At 39.9% G+C, this 19,516-nt stretch overlaps 1 protein-coding gene across 3 annotated transcripts in view; it reads right to left on the bottom strand.

The window, feature by feature from the left end:
* The window catches only part of TPK1 (thiamin pyrophosphokinase 1), a 305,419-nt gene that overhangs the window by 118,742 nt on the left and 167,161 nt on the right, over nt 1-19,516 (bottom strand). For all 3 annotated transcript variants that reach the window (XR_010605792.1, XM_065628899.1, XM_065628900.1), the window contains exon 5: nt 3,223-3,318. Coding sequence is in view for 2 of the 3 variants with exons in the window: in XM_065628899.1 (XP_065484971.1) it covers nt 3,223-3,318 (96 nt within the window). In the remaining variant the exon portion in view is untranslated. The remainder of the gene's footprint in view (nt 1-3,222; nt 3,319-19,516) is intronic.

Genomic DNA, 19,516 nt, shown 5'->3' on the forward strand with positions numbered 1-19,516 from the left:
GCAGAGGTACAGAGCCGTGGAAAATAAATTATACAAACGTAATTCCTTTGGAACAAAATATTGCCCCCATACGGTCATGAGAGCTCAAAAACCTCCTTGACATAGAAATTCCATAAAGTTGGCTGATAGATGAGAGTAGAAATTTTACCTGTTCAGTATAGCAGATAAATGATAACTTTTTCTCTAACCAACAGAGGAACATCAGTTTCAAATACCTCAGCTCCTCACAGTTGAATTTCATCCAGATGAACTATGTCACAGGATTGTGGATACATGATATATATTGAATGTAATTAATTTCCTAGCTTAACGTATTGCTACCCAGAAAGAGCAGCAAATACAGCATGACTTTTTTTTAAGATACTAACGAGATGCTTTCATTGTTTAGTGACTTAAACAATAAATCATGAGGAAACAGATTTGTAGCATCTCTTTGTCGTATTCCTCTTTGACAAGCACTCTGGATAAGCCAGACAGAGTGAGTAAAAGTCAAAGGTGGAGATAGACATGTTTCTCCTGGAACCAGGAAGACGTATTCCACTCAGTTAATAGTCTCAGACAAAAGGAAAGCTTTTATGATATTTTTTCCAGAAGGGGAAAAAAATGCCACATCGTGACATGCAAGTTTGTACTTGAGACCAAAAAATGCACATGCAGATGAAGAACCCCTTCTGTATCCACTTCTAGTTTTCAGATCCTGGACCTTTCTTTCTTCTTAGCTGTATGTACTTCCCAGGTGACCATAAAATTCAATGACAGCTTTCTTCTCTGAAGAAATTTGCACTCTCCTCAAAGATTCTAGATCTATGGCTTGAAAAGTCATCTTACTTAACACTTGGCATTTTTTATGCCAGAATATTACCCACAAAGACACCTAAATTAAGTGCAAATTTAGGTATTTAAAGAAGCTCAAGTTTCAGAGGAGCCAAGTGGTTGCACCCATAAACTCAGGCCAGTATTTGTTGCAAGTGCTCAGAATCTCTGTGGTATTGGGGGACCAGGCATCAAGCTAAGCACTACATTATCAGGACATCCAAAAGAATCACCAAGCCTCTTACTAATGAATTATACCTAATACTTCTGAACAAAGGGCAAATTGGAACCCAAACTAGTAATTTATACAGTTACATACACATTCTACATACATATGTATACATACGTATACAGTTATACATATATTATTTGCCTAAGTTGAATCAATGACTTCTTGAAACTCATTATGTCAGAAAATGCAGAAGACCAAAAATAAAAATGTATGCTTTAGCTAGTGTGCATGGTTCAGCTGATACCATTTTACCAGGTTTTATGGAACAGACACTGGAAGCAAGAAGCAGCTAGCATTTAATGAACATGGTACTTAGTTTCAGAAGTGTGTTACTTCTTGCACCTCTGAAAAACTCAGATTGTATTTAAAGCACATCTTACATGTAACAGCAAGAAAATATAACTGAACTGAAATCTTAGGTTTGCTACATCGGCATGAACTCTACACAATTACTGCAATTACAGTCTGGCTTGTACTTTACAAGATATTATCAAGGATTACAATGTAGTATCCTTAAGCCAACTTAACAGGGCTTTACCTAGGAGAGTGATCAAAGAGTTAGAAGTTTTACAAATAGGCTACTTATTATTGAAACACATCTGTAGCTGTCACATTTCCATTGCTCTTATTTTAAACACACATTGATTATTCATTATAAAATCTCTTGCGATAGCTTAAAAAAAAAAATCTCTGTGTAGCAATAGCTGGGATATGACAATGAACCAAATTCAGGAAACACTCAAGTTCTCCTTCATTCTAAGGATAATTTTGTTAATAGGGAAGCACCTTACTTGCCGAAGTAAAAAAAAAATCCTAGGCATAGGTGGCTCATCCGTTCTGACAGCACTCATTATCATTCATGTCCTAGATAGCAAGACCACCCTTCTGTGCTCTTGTGATGATAAATTATAAGAGAAAAAAAAAATAAACTATCATATAAAGAGTTTCCTGGCTCACAGCCGGATAGGTAAGTGTATGGAGAAACACTCCCATCTCTGTCTATACCGATGGGTAAAAAACCTGATGAACAACAGTGTGTATTGAGGGCAGCAAAACGAGATGCAATTGCAGATGGGCATTGTGCAACAGCACTCTGAAATGTCCCATGGACATATATTTCCTTTAGAAAATCAAGACATTTCAAAATAGCTCAAGCAAAAACTGGTTAATTATTCATCAGCCTGGAGTGAGGAGAGAATAAAGAGGGAGTGGTGTTGGCATGTGCATGTCTTACCACTTTCTTGGAGTACAGTGATCTCAGGAAGTCAGGCAACTCTCCTATCCTGCTACAACAAAAATAGCAAAAGAGGAGGTTTACACACCTCCTTCCATCTTGTGCTGTTATTTTTATTTTCTTACATGACTCTTGCCGTCACTGCTGGTAAGAATATGCAGCAGCCGTTTCCTTTCAATTTCCTTCACTCGTAGGTACAGAGCGGAAGAGAGAGCTCAGCCCTTAGGAACGACTGCTCCATGCAGAGGAAAGGGCAGCAATCCCAACAGCACATCTGCCATCGACTCATCATGTTGCAGTTTCCCAAGGAATTTTAACTTAGCATCTCAGAGAGATGAAACAAGTGGGCCTCTGAAAACAAACTGTGGAAGGGGAGGGGGATTGTTGCCTCCTTTGCCTTTCCAATGAAATGAGCAGCTGACAACTCCATATGGCTTCTTTTAAGTTTAGTGCACTGCTTGCTCTGCAAAGGCTCCCTTTGATTCCAGGGGAACCTTTTGCAGAAGGAGATAGTGCTTACCATATGTAAGGTTGGCAGGATAAGCTTCCCCCTCCAATCTCACCTTTGGGAGGGGAAAGGAAAGAGATGAACATCAAGGCTCATTGTGCCAAGACTTGAAAATATATTTATGTGCCGAAGTGGGACGCTGGCTTTGAACACCAGCCACATCAGCTCTTCTGCACTTTGGGTAGTTCATTAAGAGAGATCAATACAAGCTGCCTTTTAAGAAAGCCAGCGTTTGTTTGTTGACACACTGTGTAATTCCTTTTAGCAGAAGCATCAGTGCTTACAAGGTATGCAGTAAATTATGGCAAAACCACAGAAGGGCAAGGCTACAGAAAATATTGTTTCATTTCAGTGCAAACTTGAAACATAAATCTAAATACATTGAGAGGAAGAGTAATTAGTAAGAACCAGAGACAAAAGATGTGTTGCCTTTACCTGAAGGCCCTTCTTCTCTATCTTGTTCTGGAGTATCTGAAGGCACTTCGTGAAATCTGAGAGGTCCTGATCCATGGTGTCAATTAACTCACATCCCTAAGGAAGATACAGCAAAAAGGGAAGAAAAAAAATAATGCCAGTCAACTTTCAATTTGGAGAACTAATGATATCTTTGGTAAAATTAACTGCAGTCAACAAGTCTCTGTGTGCAGATGCAGAATTGAGTAAAAAGACTATTTACCCTTACAGAGCCCAAAGACCATAGGTCCCAGCTGAACAAATTATTATGAAACAGCAGTTTAATAGGCACAGTAGACATTCAAAACCCATCAAGTACATTTGTGAGTTTGGATAAGCATGTTCTGCAATGCTCTGCTGGATGGACAAGTCCTGGTGTAGTGAGCCCTGGATGACCAGTAAGCTCCAGGATCAGGTTCCAAGAAAATGACTGTTCCCTGGTGCTACAGTTACTACATTTCTGCTACATATATTCAAATGTGTTTAAATGTAAGCATCCAAAGTGCTCAAGCTTCCTGGAACCAGTGCAGTTGTACTAGTTAATTTGCAGTGATGCAACAACAATTTTCTTGCAGTGGGATAATAAGGATGAGAGCATGTTAAAGGGGAGAAGAGCAGGAGTTCACATTTCTTAATTGAGAGCTAAACCAATTTCTAAGCCTCTGATAAAAAGCTGGGTAAGGGAAAGTGGAGTATATCTACCACGTAAAGTCACTATTCAAAGAGGTTTCAAGGACACAAAATACCCAATACAGCATCATAAATTACAATAAGAACCATACACGCTGGATTTAGAGGTTCCCTCTCCTACCACTTCAAGGTCCTCTTAAAAGCCTCCTAGCTTTGCCTTTATCTGATAGATTTTATGTTTCTGCTATACACAATAACAACTGATAAGAGAAAAAGCATTCAGACTACAGAATATTTGTATGTGTGCCTATGTGTATAAATTACATTATTTTCCTAAATCAGAAAAAAACCTCTCTACCTTAGTTGTTAAAATAAAGGTATAGACGACAATATTTCCCAGATCTGTGCACGGATGGAGTTTAGTAGACTGCATGCAACAAAATAATGAGCCTCCAATAGGAAGACATACACTATCACTGAAATGCTTCCCTGCACAGCCAGAATGCATATAAAACCATCATGCAGTAGGGGATTTGGATGAAGTGGAAGAGATAAGGAAGGAGATAACGCCATTCTCTTTATTATACCCCTTCTCCCTCCTCCAAAACTTCTGAAAGGAAACCTGGTCAAAAGCGGTAGCCTTTCTGAAACCTTGATATTGCTCTAAATACCTTTTCAAGTAGTAATAACAGGCCCACTGAGGTGAAGCATCACATAGCTGCAACAGCACATGTAATCAGAGACCTCTCTTGCAGAAGCGATGCTGCTGCTGCCACCACGAAGAGGCTGGGGAAAATGCAGCTGGAGCCTGGGCTCACTGCTAAGCATGAAACAATTTGAAGATGTGCCACTTCTCCACTCTTCACCAGGAAACGCTGAAACATAAAACTGGCAGGGGAAGAAGGGACACAAGCCATCTGGAATCTGTAATGAACATGTGAGCTGTGCAACGCCAGCCAGAGACACCAAGGGAGCCCAAGAAAGGCACAGGGATGTTCAGGCCACCCTGAAAGCTCACAGTTGGACCTGAAAACGACTGAAGGGAATTTGCTAATCAAAGCCCCACTAAATGAAAAGATATCTCATTCACCAAGAACGTGGTGCTCTCAGACAGTCTCATTATCAGAATTGATACTGGCAAAGACAGACCAAGCTGTGAGAAACTGTGAACAGACAGAAACTTCCCAGTCTTTCACAATCAGCCTTTGAACAGCACGAGAACGTGACAGACGAAGACTAAATCAATGGCAGGGACAGCTGAGCATGGGAGAAGAGACAGAACCTGATTTACCAGCTCTTAAACTAGCAGTATGGAAGGAAAGTCTTTCATCTTTTGCCAGGGCCATTCCTTGGCCTCACAGCATTGGCAGAAGTAAGCTGCCTATATGTATTGATTTGTGAATAAAAAATTTAACCACCCCTCTCCTCCAGCACTTTGAAATACTCCTTCCTGCATTCACTAATGAGCTTGATCTCCTCCTTGGACAGTCAGGTTTTGGCAGCTGCAGGTAGGTTGCAGTTCTGCTTTCCACCCAGAGAAGACCAAATTGTCTGGAGGGTTTTTTTAACTGATCATCTACAACAGCTTAAATTATTTTACTATTGATTATTTTATGCTTTCTACTATTAAAAACATTTCACTGGAGGTTAGTTCTTGCCTAGCTTCTCGGGATGTTCTTGGATAAGAAAAATATTTCAGAGCAACTCCAAGGTACTATCAAGGCAATATAATGTCAGCATGGTGGCTGGAGAGCACCAAAGTTTATTTATCACAGCTCCAGAATAAAGCCGTGATGCACCACACACAGATATCCTATGTTCAGTCCTGCTCCTGTCTTTTGCACATATTCACAATAAAAGGCCTCAACGACACGTCACAGAAATGCAATCTAAATAAATGTGTAACCGGGATATCAAATGCACAATTCATTAAAGGCAAGTTACTGTACCTGTGTACCTGTACCCTAGACCACGCATCACTGTACCTGTGATATTGATAACAAGAGGGTACTGTGGCCATAACTAAAAATGAAACCTGGCTTAACAGTGGTATCTGAACCTGTTTACTCATTGTCTGCACCTTTCACACGTTATACAAGTTTTGCTGTAGATCTTACTGAAAAATGTTGACAGAGGGCCACCATTAAAGCCACCACTTCCTTCAAATTAAACCGTGATTTCTCATTTTCTTTCCACATTATACAGATAACCATTTCTAGAATTGGCAGAGATTTTAGATCTGCGCCTTTTGCCACAATGGCAAAGAGACTGGTGTGGTCAGACCGTACCGGGGAAGACAACAGCCAGCAGCACTCGCATCTTCCTCAATCTTCTTTACATATTCACTGGAATTAATGTCTGTGCAGTACGTGCTCACTGACGGTAAGAGAGTTTTAGATAAATCTGTTGCTCCTGATGTATCGAATCCAATATTTTATACCACAGAATTGGATGACAATTCAGGTGCAGTTCTTGTCAACCTTCACCATATTATTCCTGAATGACAAAAAAATCTTCAAGACAGAGCTTTCCAGTGCAGCCAGAGTTTAATGAAAGGACAGTATAACAATTGCAAGATAGGCAATAATGCCTGTAGTTTTATAGATGTCTGCTCAACTTAATAACATTAACCTTTGGTAAGAAAGTTAAAAAGCCAAACAAATTTAACATTAGGAAAGGTTAGAAAAATCAATACCACACAGCAGGAAAGAAAACAATAGATTGCATCTGATGACGATATAACTTTGCTGAATGATAGGATAAGGCACACAGAATTAGGCTTTGGCTGTTCTGTCTTATTATAGCAGTCATAGGAGGCACATTGCTAAAGAAGGAGGAGTGTGCCAGACACACATAATAGGATTATTGAACCCTATATTTCAGACAGACACAGAAATTAGACAGGAACTGAAATGTCAATCTGAACATCTGAGCATTTCTCCCATTTTTAGAAAAATTATGCATCACAGCATGTTGTGTGTTTGAAGAAAGCAGTGTATAGATGTCCATTCCCCCACGTCCTTATGAATCTCTAATTAAAAGAAAGTCATGTTTGTTCTTTCTCTAATCTTTCTGAGCATGAGAATATAATTAGGACAGAATACCTAAAATATCCTCATTTGTACTCTATCTCCAAGACCCTCCTATGGCAAGCCATTTGAGTCTATCGTTTGAAGCCTGTGTCTGGCTGTGCTCACTGAGTGCACCAGTGACATTCAGTTCAGTCGTTTAACAATTCCTGTTGCACTGAGGCTCAATTTTGAGGTATCGATCTCAACACGGATGCATTTATATATAGCGTAAATGGCGGAAACAGGAAAACCGTGTATCCTGAAGCTAAAAGAGAAGGGGGACAGCTTATAGAGCCCTCGAAACCCCAGCACAGACAAATTAAGTTTAAAGGAACCTATAAAAATTAAATGGTATTTCTAAACACTCTGCTTCCCCTAGACCTCACCTGCCCTCTTGCCTACCCAAATAGTAATGCGTCAATCCAAACACCTCACAGATGAACTGAGTAAGAGTTGTAGATTCACAGAACTATTTCATCTGGTCTAACCTCTCAGAATAGGTTAGATTAGCTCAGGTTGCTCAAGGCCCTTTCCAGTCTAGACTGAGCATCTCCCGGCATGGACACTCCACAGCTTCTCTGGGTAACTTCTTCCAGTGCTTGACCACTCTTGTGGTGAAATTTTCTTTCCCAGTGTCAAACAGGGATCTCTTGTATTACAAACTGTCATTTGTAATACCAGTTTGTAAATCCAGTTTCCGTCAGCTTTTTCTCATACATCACGTGCTCCAGGCTTCCCTAACATACATTTCCCTTACTTGTGCTATATTGTTATGCAATATTTCCACCTCAGAGAGCCTGAAACGGTCAAATAGCAGCAAGATGGTAGAGGGGTTCCCAGTTCTCTCACTCTTTTTTTTTTTTTTTTTTTAGTGTAAATTTCTGGCCCATGGGAATTTCAGTCATCTTGCCCCTCTGGTATCCTATTCCACTTTTGCCCAGTTAGGGAACAGCTCCAAACCTCCACATTCTTCATATACTAGCTGCAGTCACCTGAATGTTTTTAACCCCCCAAAATTTTCATACCAAATATGCAGACAAGTATTTACACTCTGAATTGGACTCAATGCAGTTGATACTGAAGAACAACTGTAGAAAAAGCACACGTCTCCAAGCAAAGTGCTGCTCTAGACCACGCATCAATGAAAAGAAAGGGAGCAGAAGGACTGTGGATCTTGGACCAGGCCTAGCCAAGAAGATAAATATGTGGATGTATAATCAAACAAGTTTAACAGATGACAGACATTATGTTCGACCACCTTGTCTATAATAGGAGGGTGGTATTGTGCGACCAAAGCATTCACTCAGTATCGGAAATAAAAAAAATAGTTTGGGAAACATTTCTTGCAGAGATGGCAGTCACCCAGACAGTGGTCATCTCTGTTGTTGGCCCAGTGTTTCACAGCCCATCCAAAACAGCTCTCCCAGAATGGAAAGCAAGTCTAGTATGGGATAAAAATGAAGCAGACTAGAATGTCACATGAGGTTTCTGAAAACATTTAAAGACATAGGATTGGAAAAAGACAGAACAAGAACATCTAGCTTAGAGCTACTGATAGGTGTAAAAGTTGCATAGATGTCCCACAGGCCTTAAGTTACTGGAGACTGATGTAGTAAGATGGTACCAAAAACCAAGGAGCTGGTTTATCTCTATGAATTACAAATCATCAGGAAATTAGAGAATGGAATCCCTTTACATTTTGGGATCAGGATGCAAGTATGGAAGGTAAAGCAGTTAAGTTCACCGATTTCTTCTGGGAATTTCAAATACTGTTGAACAGCAACTATTGGACAGCTTCTCTTGTTATCACCTTAGCTGTATGAATTGCCTTTTGATTTTTGTAATAGAGAACAAAACAAATATGTGTAATTGGTGAAAATTATTTTTGATATTGAAATAGGCAAAAATACATAATTAAGTGAAATGCATTTCCTTTCAGTTTTTGGACTGAAATTTGGCTGACTGCTTGGCATCAGCACAAAGCTAATACTGTACAGATTGCTTGGCCCTCAGTTCTGGGGTGGATGATGTTTTGACTCATCCAATTGCACATTAAGTGGCACTGCCATTCAGATTAACTAAAAGAATTTATTAATCATGTTGAAGCATATGCACTGGAAGCCAAATAACTGAAATCCACACTCAAGTGAAAGCCCCATTGCTGAAAAACAAACCAAGAATATTCGGTTTTGACCACTGCTTGATTTATTAAACAAGTACTATCTGGTGGCATGACCCCAAACCAGTCAATATATGTAAACATATGCACACCTCTGTAAACCAAAAGCTACACGAGTTTGTCAAATTTGACAAGCATTAAAAAAAGAGCTCTGTAGTTGAAACTTTGACTGCAACAGCTGCGGCCTCTCCTCCCTTCCCCTATTTCTATTTTGATATGGTCTTTTTTGAAGTAAATAAAATGTTTCCTGGTTTTGTTTTTAATGAGGCAGCATGTGGCTTCTGGTAGACGATAGCTTTTTTATACCAAATATTTGATGTTGAGATAGCAGCAATGAAAGAGTTCTTCTGCATTAATTAGGTTGCCCCCTTTCAAAAGAAAAGTCTATTGTTCATGAAATCATGGCTATTACTTAAAATGAACAAAATATGAGTCTGTTTAGTTGGTATTTGACCAATACTAAAGAAAGCAAACATGTCTTGTTTGCCACCTATAACAAACTGAAAAGCAAAAAACCAAAGGTTTCTAAATCTAAGCAACCAAAGAAAAAACCCTCACAAATTTTAAAACAAATAAACAAACACAAACAGGAAACAAAAATCAAACAGCACAGCTAACATTCCATTTACTGAATAAATCCCCAGTATTCATCTGTACTGAAGCAAATTTGTCTGATTTATTGAGTTTGGTACATGAAAGCAAACATTTTAAATACTCACCCACAGGTGAGAAAGTGCAATAAAATACATGTCATTGCAACACCTTTACCAGAAGACCACTAAGATCTTTTCAAAATTCTAAATAATCAAGTGGAAAGGTAACAGTGCTGCATGAGAAAACTGAGGTAGAATGGTCTGTAAGGAGATGCAGTCTCATACATACAGCCCATATCTCTCCATACCCATTTCTGGCATTTAAACACCAGACCTACATTTGTACACCCCTATGCAACCCACACGTTATTTCTCCAATCTGATGACTGAAACTGAGCACAGCGCAGCAGTGACAGCCACCTGCTATTTTTGGATCTTCTTTGAAATTTGCCTTATGTGCCCTTCCTTGTCTGAAAAACAAAGGTTCAGAGAGAGGAGTTTTAATTGATGGTCAGGCTCCTTCTGTAATCGGTACCATTAAAAGCTTTTGTCTCCCAAGTTGATTAAGGCTTTTGCCTCTTAATCTATTAATAGGACTGAATACAGTACCTTGCTTTTCTTGGAAAACAACTTGGAATCAGGAATTGCTACTCTATCTGTGTGCATTTAGGCATGAAGATATGAGGTAGCTCGTGTAAGGGAAATCAGAGTGCTGGAATAGCACCAGCCTTTGACAGAAGGGAAGCACATGCCACTGATCGCAGACAGCATGAGCCACTATCCAGTCACGTCAATGAAAGTCTTTTTTGTTGACTTGGATGCACTTTGAACCAAGACTAAGATGTGCAACATTTCTAAAATGCTGTAACGACACTTAAACACATAGTAAAACTAATACTATCTTTGGCACTCACACCAATGGCAATGAAAGTAAGACAAGCACTCTCCTGAAATAAAGCAGGAAACAGAAAAGCTGCCACATCCACAAATCCTGTGCCCCACAAAGCTGAAGAGTAGGACATGCAGTATTCCTTGCAGTTCAACCATCTGAGGTAGCTTTTATGAGGTGGGAGGGAGAGAGAAAGGTTACCTGCATTTCAAATTACAACACTTCATGCACAGAAACCAAACAGGTGTGGTGTTTTGGTTTTGGTTGTTTATTTAATTAAAACTTCTTTGGGTTAACAGCTTTTGCTTTTTATCACATAGGATGATAGACACTCTGAAGAACTAAAGTTGATACGCAGACACGGTATTTGAATTAACTCCAGTTTCCAGACTGATCACTAATTCTCAAGATTCATCTCAAGGTAAGAAAAACAAGGAGAAAACAGCACGACTTGTACTGGGGTACTTTCAAGGATTTGTGCTGGGAAATTTTAGCCATCCTAAACACCATCTTAATGGCCCTTTGCCAGCAACCTAGGGACCCAAGAGCACTGTGACTGTGAAAAATGCATAGAATATAGCAAAAGAAATGTTAATGGGGATGGCATAAAACTCCCTGCAAGGCATTTCTAATCATTATTCTTATTTTAATATATATGACCAGTACAGTTAGTCTCTCTCTTGCATTCAGACAGGCTTTATGTGAGAAAATTCTTGTTCCTGATCTAGTATCTACCAGTATGTCCATAGTTTGAGAGATATGTAATCGATCTGAAAATAATGTGGACTGTGAGAGTGGAGCTGCATCTCAGATATCAATGACTGGACAGAATTAATTGAGACCAGGCCCCAAATTTGAGTTATACTCATGAAAAATGGTACTTTTTCATGCAACTCTGTCTACATGTACCAGAAGAGTACAAAGTGATTCAAAGATTTTGTTTACCTAAAGACAGCAAATTGAAAAAAGAAATATCCTCCTATTGTGGATAAAACTCAAAAATTTGTGCTATCAATACAATTCAGTAGCTCATTTTTCTTTTTGGTATTAGCATATTAAAGAAAATAGCAAGTTTACTCCCAAGATTGATCCTTCAAGAAAGTCACCGATTACTTCCCACTGCTTGTTATTTTTCCTTTATGAACCAGCTGGCTGCCTTCAATTTGCATATTAATTTCTAACTCGGCTAGGTATGTGACTAGATAACACTCTTTCCCCACCCCCCCGCCTTATTATTGTGCTGTCTGACAGTTTCTAAAACCTTATAGCCTCAGCATAAGAGTTGTATGTTCCAAAGAATAGAAGACACTTTCTGTAGGGGGAGTTTATTCATTGTCTAGAATACACCATTGTTTCAGGATAATTTCATATAGATCAAAAGAAGGATGCTGGACTATACATATCCTTAGACCAATTCAGGTCTGCTTCTGTGTTCAACACTTTAAATTATATGCCTGGCCCCTCTTCCTCCTCCTTCAGTTTTGCAGTCTTCTTTCCAGTCATATTTCTCTTTCTCTATGAAGGGAATGGCTAATTTAAATTTCTGGATGTCTCCTTTGCTTTCTCTAGGCAGATCATCTGGGACAGGCAGACTATATAACATTTCCAGTATGTGCTGGTGCCTGAGAAAGGCAGCAGGTTTACATCATGGAAAACTGGATATCTCCCAGCACTGCTACACCAGGTCTACATCCTGGTTATATATTTATAGGACACCAGAAACAGTAATGCAGAGTGAAGTTAATACTTTGTTGTTAACCATGCATACTCCACGTTAACTACAGGCGGAAAATTAACACATTTAAAAGATGCCGCTTTGGGGAAATAATTGGAGGAAAGTTCCTATCCCATGCTTCAACAAATTCTCATGTCAGAAGTACCAATGTTCCAAGGGGCGCCAAAGTCAAAGGGCACATTGATATTTATTTAACTATAGTGTTGTGTACTGAATTGAACTTTATGGGTCCAAGAATTATACAGACTGAATAGATTAGCAATGCCTGATCTTCATGTAGACCAGTGAAACGGGTTTCCTAAATTCAAAATAAAATTAAATCAAATTGTTCTGTATTTCAACAAGTGGGATTGCAAAGCTAATAGCAATGAAAATTCATAATAATAACAACAATAACAAAACCAACAACAACCACCATCTAGCTTTACAGTCCTTTTCCAAAGATCACCAAACCATGCGGGAGCAATGAACCCAAGTAATTGACATGCTGACATTTTGACAGACGTAAGGGGAAGCTCAGGAAAATCAAACCACTGCTCAGCAGAGCAGGTCTGACTTCATCACTAGGAAGTGTTCCACTGAGTATGAACACATTTCCAAGTGAAATTCAGGATATTTGCTATATTTCCGCATAACAGAGGTAGATTCTTGAATAATAAAAGGTCACACATCATATTCACACTGTTGCCGCATTTTTGATTTGTGGAGGGCTTCAGCTACTCTGAATTGCAATGTGAGGCTGCTGAACAAACATTCAGTCTTCAGGTCTGACAGCACTTCACTACCTGGTAAGCTAAAACCAGTTTTATTTTCCAGGCCTACTTCAAGGCCTGCTTTTTCAACAGACAGGTTTAGAAAGAGAGAACACCTCACAATTGGGCTGAACAGCCTTCTCCCTATCTCTCTTTTCCACATGATATATAAACAACTACTCAAGGGATTTGCGATATGAGATTTTGCATTGATATACCCTAGATCTCCCCTAGTAGGATATATTTTTGCTTTATATAGCGACATTGATTTCTGAAGTCTAAAAGCGGTACTTCTAGCTCTCCTTACAGATAGCTATGGTCCCTGGCAAAGACAAGCTAACACAACACGATAGACACAGACATTACAAAAGGCACTATGCAGTCATCTTGTTCTAACAGGGTCTGTTCAGAACCCACTCCACTAACCATCCAGTGAGCTGTGATCAGCCACAGTTCACTGGATAGGTTATATTTTAAGAGATATATGTCCATCTCCAGAAAGCAGGGGTCCCAGTTTGCTATCTATAAATGCTGTAGTGTATGTCTTAAGTGGATCACCCTGAACAGACATCTATGTGAAAGATCAGATCCCATGATCTTCCCCAGCATGACTGAGAGCAGAATTTGGCCTCATGCATCTGTTGTTGACAAAGGGCAATGCAACAGTCAGGGCACATTCATAATTCAAAATGCAAGCCACAGCCATTTGTGCTAAGTGTTGTAACTGGTTTGCAGGAACTGAATGCAACAAAAGAAGTAGAGATACGTATTGCACTAAAATACAAATGCAAGTTTCTAAAGGAGCTGGCTGCACACATGAGGGCAGACTGGCCAACAGCCTATCTGGAACACGGAAGGATGCAAGACAAGCCATTTCCTTGACTGCTGCCTAGACAAAGCACGAAGCTCAGGAGCATCCTGCTGTGCTTTGAGCATCCCATCAGTTATACAGGCTAACATGATTGCTGTGTGAACCTGATCTAACATTCATTGATACCAATACTCAGGACAGTAAGGCGCAATACAAAATTTCCATAACGCCCTATTCTAATGCATAATCACATCAGGGAGCTTCTCCTTTTCTGCTTTCCTTCGTTCTACCCATCCACTATTTTAAACTACTGCTGTTAGAAAGAAAAGAAGAAAAGATATCAAGACCTGCTTGTGCATTTTGATCAGAAATCTAAAAAAAAGCTTACACCTTTGAAAAATCTCTGAGAAGAGACATCAGAAGCTCAGCAGGGCTATATTTTGCACTTTTTGAAGGTGCAATTTTAAATTATTTTTAGCTTATGCAAGTCTTCCCCACATATCGATTATTTTGACTGAATCTTGCCTGACCTATAAGTCTGAATCAGATCCATGTGGAGATAGCAAGATATGCAAATGCATAGGCCCCCAAATTCTCAAGTTTTCACAATATCTGGCTCTTTTCCAGCTGGGGTTTGCAGACAATGGTTATGTCCCTAGCACAGTCAATGCCGTGACTGCAAAGCGGAGTGGACCTAACGAAGCTTTAGTGGGCAACAAGCTCAGCGTAGGCTCTACCTGAAAGCCTCTGTCTTCTCTGGTGGGTCTTACAGTCTAAGCAGATCTAAATACTGCCACTGCTCCTAGGAGGCCAGCTAGCTAGATCACAACGACCTACTTCATGGATAGGTGGGTCATGTCTGCATTGAGCAGGCACTGAACAGCTCTATGGGCACATCAATGCCAAACCTTGCTCTATCACTCAAAAGCTTCCCCCTACAAAGCAGTTTCAAGCAACGATGAACATTAGTGATTGTCCTTTAACCCATTCTGTTAAAGATTTGTCAGACATTTCTGAAGGTATGAGGGTAGTTGCAAAGAAAATACTTTCTAAACGTTTTTCAGGGCTGGATTTCCTGTGAGAAGGAAACGCATACACTAAGTGGATGGTAAAACATGCAGATTAAGCTAACCTTTTCAGTCATCCTGTCCATCTTTGTAACGAGAAAGTTTTTCTCCAGTATACCCTCAAGTGTTGCGTTCAGTTTAATCAAAAGATTTTTCAAGCCTTGGAGGTCTTGCTCTTTTCCAGCAGAAAAGTGTACCACACCACAAGAGATCCTGCTATTTGTTTCTCCTGATATTTACCAAAGTCTTTTTTATGCAGCCATATTCCCCCTTGCACGCAGGAGTTACATAAGTACAAATCCCCAGTCCATGCTGATGCCCAGTAACACTTTCTCTTTCCCAATCTTTCTTTAAACTCATGTTTCAAAATCCCTAGCATCCAGACAGAGAAAACATCAACGTCAAGCCTATAGACAAGCAGTACCTGTGGTATATAAAAAGGAGCCTTTCTCTACTGACAGAAGGCATTAGAGTTGCTCTCCTTTTTGCAGGAACTCAATGTGCTTTTCCTTACACAATGGGATGGCAGTCCTCTGCCTGAATTGGACCACAAAAATTACGTGTTGAGAGGCTTTGCTTTTCAAGCTGCAGATCATATTCTAAATGTCAACAGATTCCAGTACATTCAGACACTCAACAGTTTTCCCTTAAACAAGTCAAAACTCCCTCTACACCTTTCATTCCATGTCTGCCTAATTACTAGCTGTCCACCCATGGCATCTGGAGACATTGCCCTACTTTTACTATTCATTGCAAATTAGTCATCTCTTTGCCACTCTTCAGATTTATAATCAGAAGGAAACTGTCTTTCAGTCAAGGCACTGAGATAATGTTCATCAACTGAGGGTTCAGCCACTGATGCTGCCACAGGAATCTTGCGTGATCTGGGCAAGCCATCAGTGCACAGCCCCACAGTCATGTTTGGGCACTAAATGGTTCTCTGCTTCTGTGGGTGTTAGGCTTTGATTTTGATCTCTCGCCGCCTCAGTCCTGCAAGTTTTGGCCTCTCTCCACCTCAGTCCTGCAAGCGTGCAATAAATTAATACTTCTAGCATGCACTGTGAAAATAAGTGAATAAGCATCCAAGAGGTAGTCTACACGGCAACATGAACCATCATGATACAGACATGTAGGGTAGCCATAATCCTAATCAGATAAACAACTGCCTGAGGCAAATGCCCAGCTCTTCTCCACAATTTTTGAAGACATAGCCATGCATGAACATCTGTGCTTTTCCCATATTAAAATTATTTAAAAACTTGATTTCTTCACCTTGACTTTTACAGGGGAAAAGAAGTTAGTATAAAAGGGTAGCAATCATCATCTCTTCTGCATCCCCATTTTAGCTATCATAGAAGCTTTTGCTTCCTTTGGAAATTCAAATACTATGCACTCCAGAATTACATGCTGCATCAAGTGAAAATCAAAATACCACAACAGGGGAAGTATGCAACTTGCTTATTTTTTCATTTGAATGAATCACATTTGGGATCAACAGTGGAAATGTTTTTGCAGCAGATTTAAAGCAAAAGCCGGTTTTCTGATCAAATTATATTATTACTAAGTGGAAGAAGATGGTTATTCGATACTTTCTTCATGTAAAGTTGAAGAACCACTGTTGCACTTCCAGATATTTTATGTGAAGTCAGTACTTCTATTCCCTAGATACTTTCTTTCCAACTTTCTGTGCATGTAATGCAAATGAAATTCCAAACTGCAGCTTTCAATCAGATAGTTTTTTTGAATGTGACAGTCTAACACTGAAATTGGTATCTGAAAGCAGTCTAGTGAAATGTAAAATACATTGTTTTCAATGGATTTACTGGAAAAAACCCTAAAACCACTGTGATCAACTCATTCAAATTATCATTAAGCAAGTAAAGGATTTGGTTAGATTGTTAGAATGGAAGTGGAAGAGAACTACCACGGACTTAGTTAGGTAAAAATATACGATTAAGGAAAACATTTTGCTAAGTTTTGCGAAAGACCATAACACGTCTTCTGACAGTAGGAGCATTTTCCTTAATTTCTACCAAGCTCATTCAAAATTTTGCTAATATTAAACGTCAAACAGTGCTATACCACCTGACATTTAATTTAATTTAACTACTTATTTGTTCCAAATAATTTGGTGGAGAGTGAACAGAGCTCATTTAAAAGGAGCTAAGACTATCATATGCAAGAAGAAATACAGTCCCTCATTCAAGAAGAATTAGTCGGTTACTGTAAATAACATCTGCACTCTTACTGTAAATCATTTTGGTGACAGAAGGTACTGCCATGCAGGCTGATCAACATTACCAGTGAAGCACAACCAATTATTTTGATATGTTCGTATGACAGATTGCTGTTATTATTCAACATTAGGACGTCTGATGTAGTCGCATAGGGCTGTCATCCACCCAGCTTCTTGTTTTTTACTCTCAAAAAAGCATCTCTGCAAAAATTAAATGGAGGTGAGAAAGGGGCATGAGCATTTTCTTTAACTTGCATCCTGTAGAGTTCAACTTCAAGACACACCTTCTCTTAACTTCCAGCAATCTGTAACTCACCTTGAAATGCATACAAATTATCTTGTGCCGTACCTGCAGCACCTTCCATCATCACCAGTGGCTGCAACCAGAACTCAACCAACATTTATACTTTGCATGATGCAACACCGAACCAAGCTTCCTCTTCCTGCTGAGATGGAATAACTAAGAGCAAGATCTCTCTTTGCTTCTGGCAAATATGCCATTTTCTCCAAGTTTATTGAACTGACAAAGCACAGTTGCTTTATCTATGGATCATCACAAACGGGCCACAGTAATTCTGGTCATGTTCTGTTACTGCTGCTAGGCCAACACTGGTGTAAGGTGCAGAGCTTCTAGGAGACAGGAGACCTCCACAGTCCTCGAAAGACCCTCTTAGACTTGAGGGCCACGCAAATGTATTTCAAGGGATTCAACTGTTTCTTCCTGAAGACGTGGAAGATTAGAAAAAAGGGACATAAATAATGAATTTGGGTGGCAAAAACCAGACAATAGAAACATACGCCAGAAGACACTGCTGTGCAGACTGTCCTAGGGCTGGCAAAGCAGAGGATGTACCTATGAAAGTGTGAAGGAAGTAAGAGAGTCCAAACGCTACAGCTGGATTTGCTACTGAGATTTGCATAATTCCATGTCCCCCTTGCATTTCAGTTTTCACAGTATCTCATATTTTTTGAGTAACTAATGAATTGTTGCCCTCAGATACTTCTTTTTACATACCACATTCATCCCAATGGGAGTCCTGAATGCACTGTCAACCACTAACAATTACACTGTTGTGAACAGCCCATCTCTGAGAAGGCTGATGTGCTGCCTGCATTTCTGATCCAATTTTGTTTTCTTTAAAAGCAATGCATCCAATAGTTGTTTAATCCTGAACCCCCTGTCACCTTGAAAACCTCCAGTGACTCAAACAGAAGTTAATGATCTGAGAGGATATTCCTGCTGCACTACCCAGCCCTCACTTTTCCTCTTCCATTCTAAATATTCAATTACTTGGTTTCCCATGTTTCAACTCACTAACCACTTTCCTAGATTTCTAGTTCAGAAGCAGAAAGAAAGACAGTATAAAATGCAAATGGTGAGGAAAGTAGCAAACTATTGCTCCCAACAGTGGCCTTTCCCTATTCACTAGTGGCCCATTCCTGTTCTTCATAACTTAGTTTCTCTGTCCAAACCTTTTGGTCAAAAAGCGGCTTCAGACAAGATCCACTGCGTCAGTACCTCAGCCCTCCAGGCAAGCTGTGGCAAAGGCCAGCCCTTTTGTAGGCCAACCACATCCCAAAGCAAACAAAACTACTGCAATGAAAGCCATTCTCTTGCCCCTGTCTTGCAGCTGAATGTGGTCTCTCCAGCTACCTTTCCAAGTTCCCCACGTTGGCAGGGTAATTGGGGTTCCCATCACCAGCTTGGTCTGTCACCAACAGCAGGAGGGCCACCTATCCTCCCAGTCAACTCTGAAACAAGCCCATGTTTTTAACACGTGGAAGATGTCTGCAATCTCTGGCTTGGCATCATCAGAGAAACAACTGGATGGAGCAGACTGAGCCAGATGCTGATTAGTACAGTATTGAACTTGTACATCACAGTATAAAGATGGGGAAAGGGAAGAACATATATAGACACATATACCCTACTTCACCTATGAGGTTCTTCTTTACTCACTTTTTTCCTAGTGACTATGAAAGGAGATGAATGTGTGAATCAGCTCTCAAGAAGTACTGAATGATGCAAGCCCACAATCTGCAGAAACAATATAGGGAAGGCAAGAGTCCTTGACCAGTTTTTGAAAACCTCTGACAAAGCATCTTGTATCGGAAAATGAAGCCTTCACCTAAATGGGGAGCCCAGCCCCCTCTGGAATTGCTCTTGTCAAAACCGAGTGGGGGATGGAGGAAAAGGTATGGAAGAAAATGACCTAAACATGGGGCTCACAGGTACTGTGACACCACAAATGATAATAAAAACATCATACATTTGACTTCTAGATTAAGTGTGGGGATGTACAATGAAATCAA

Source organism: Caloenas nicobarica, chromosome 2 (assembly GCF_036013445.1).
Source record: "Caloenas nicobarica isolate bCalNic1 chromosome 2, bCalNic1.hap1, whole genome shotgun sequence".
NCBI lineage: Eukaryota > Metazoa > Chordata > Aves > Columbiformes > Columbidae > Caloenas > Caloenas nicobarica.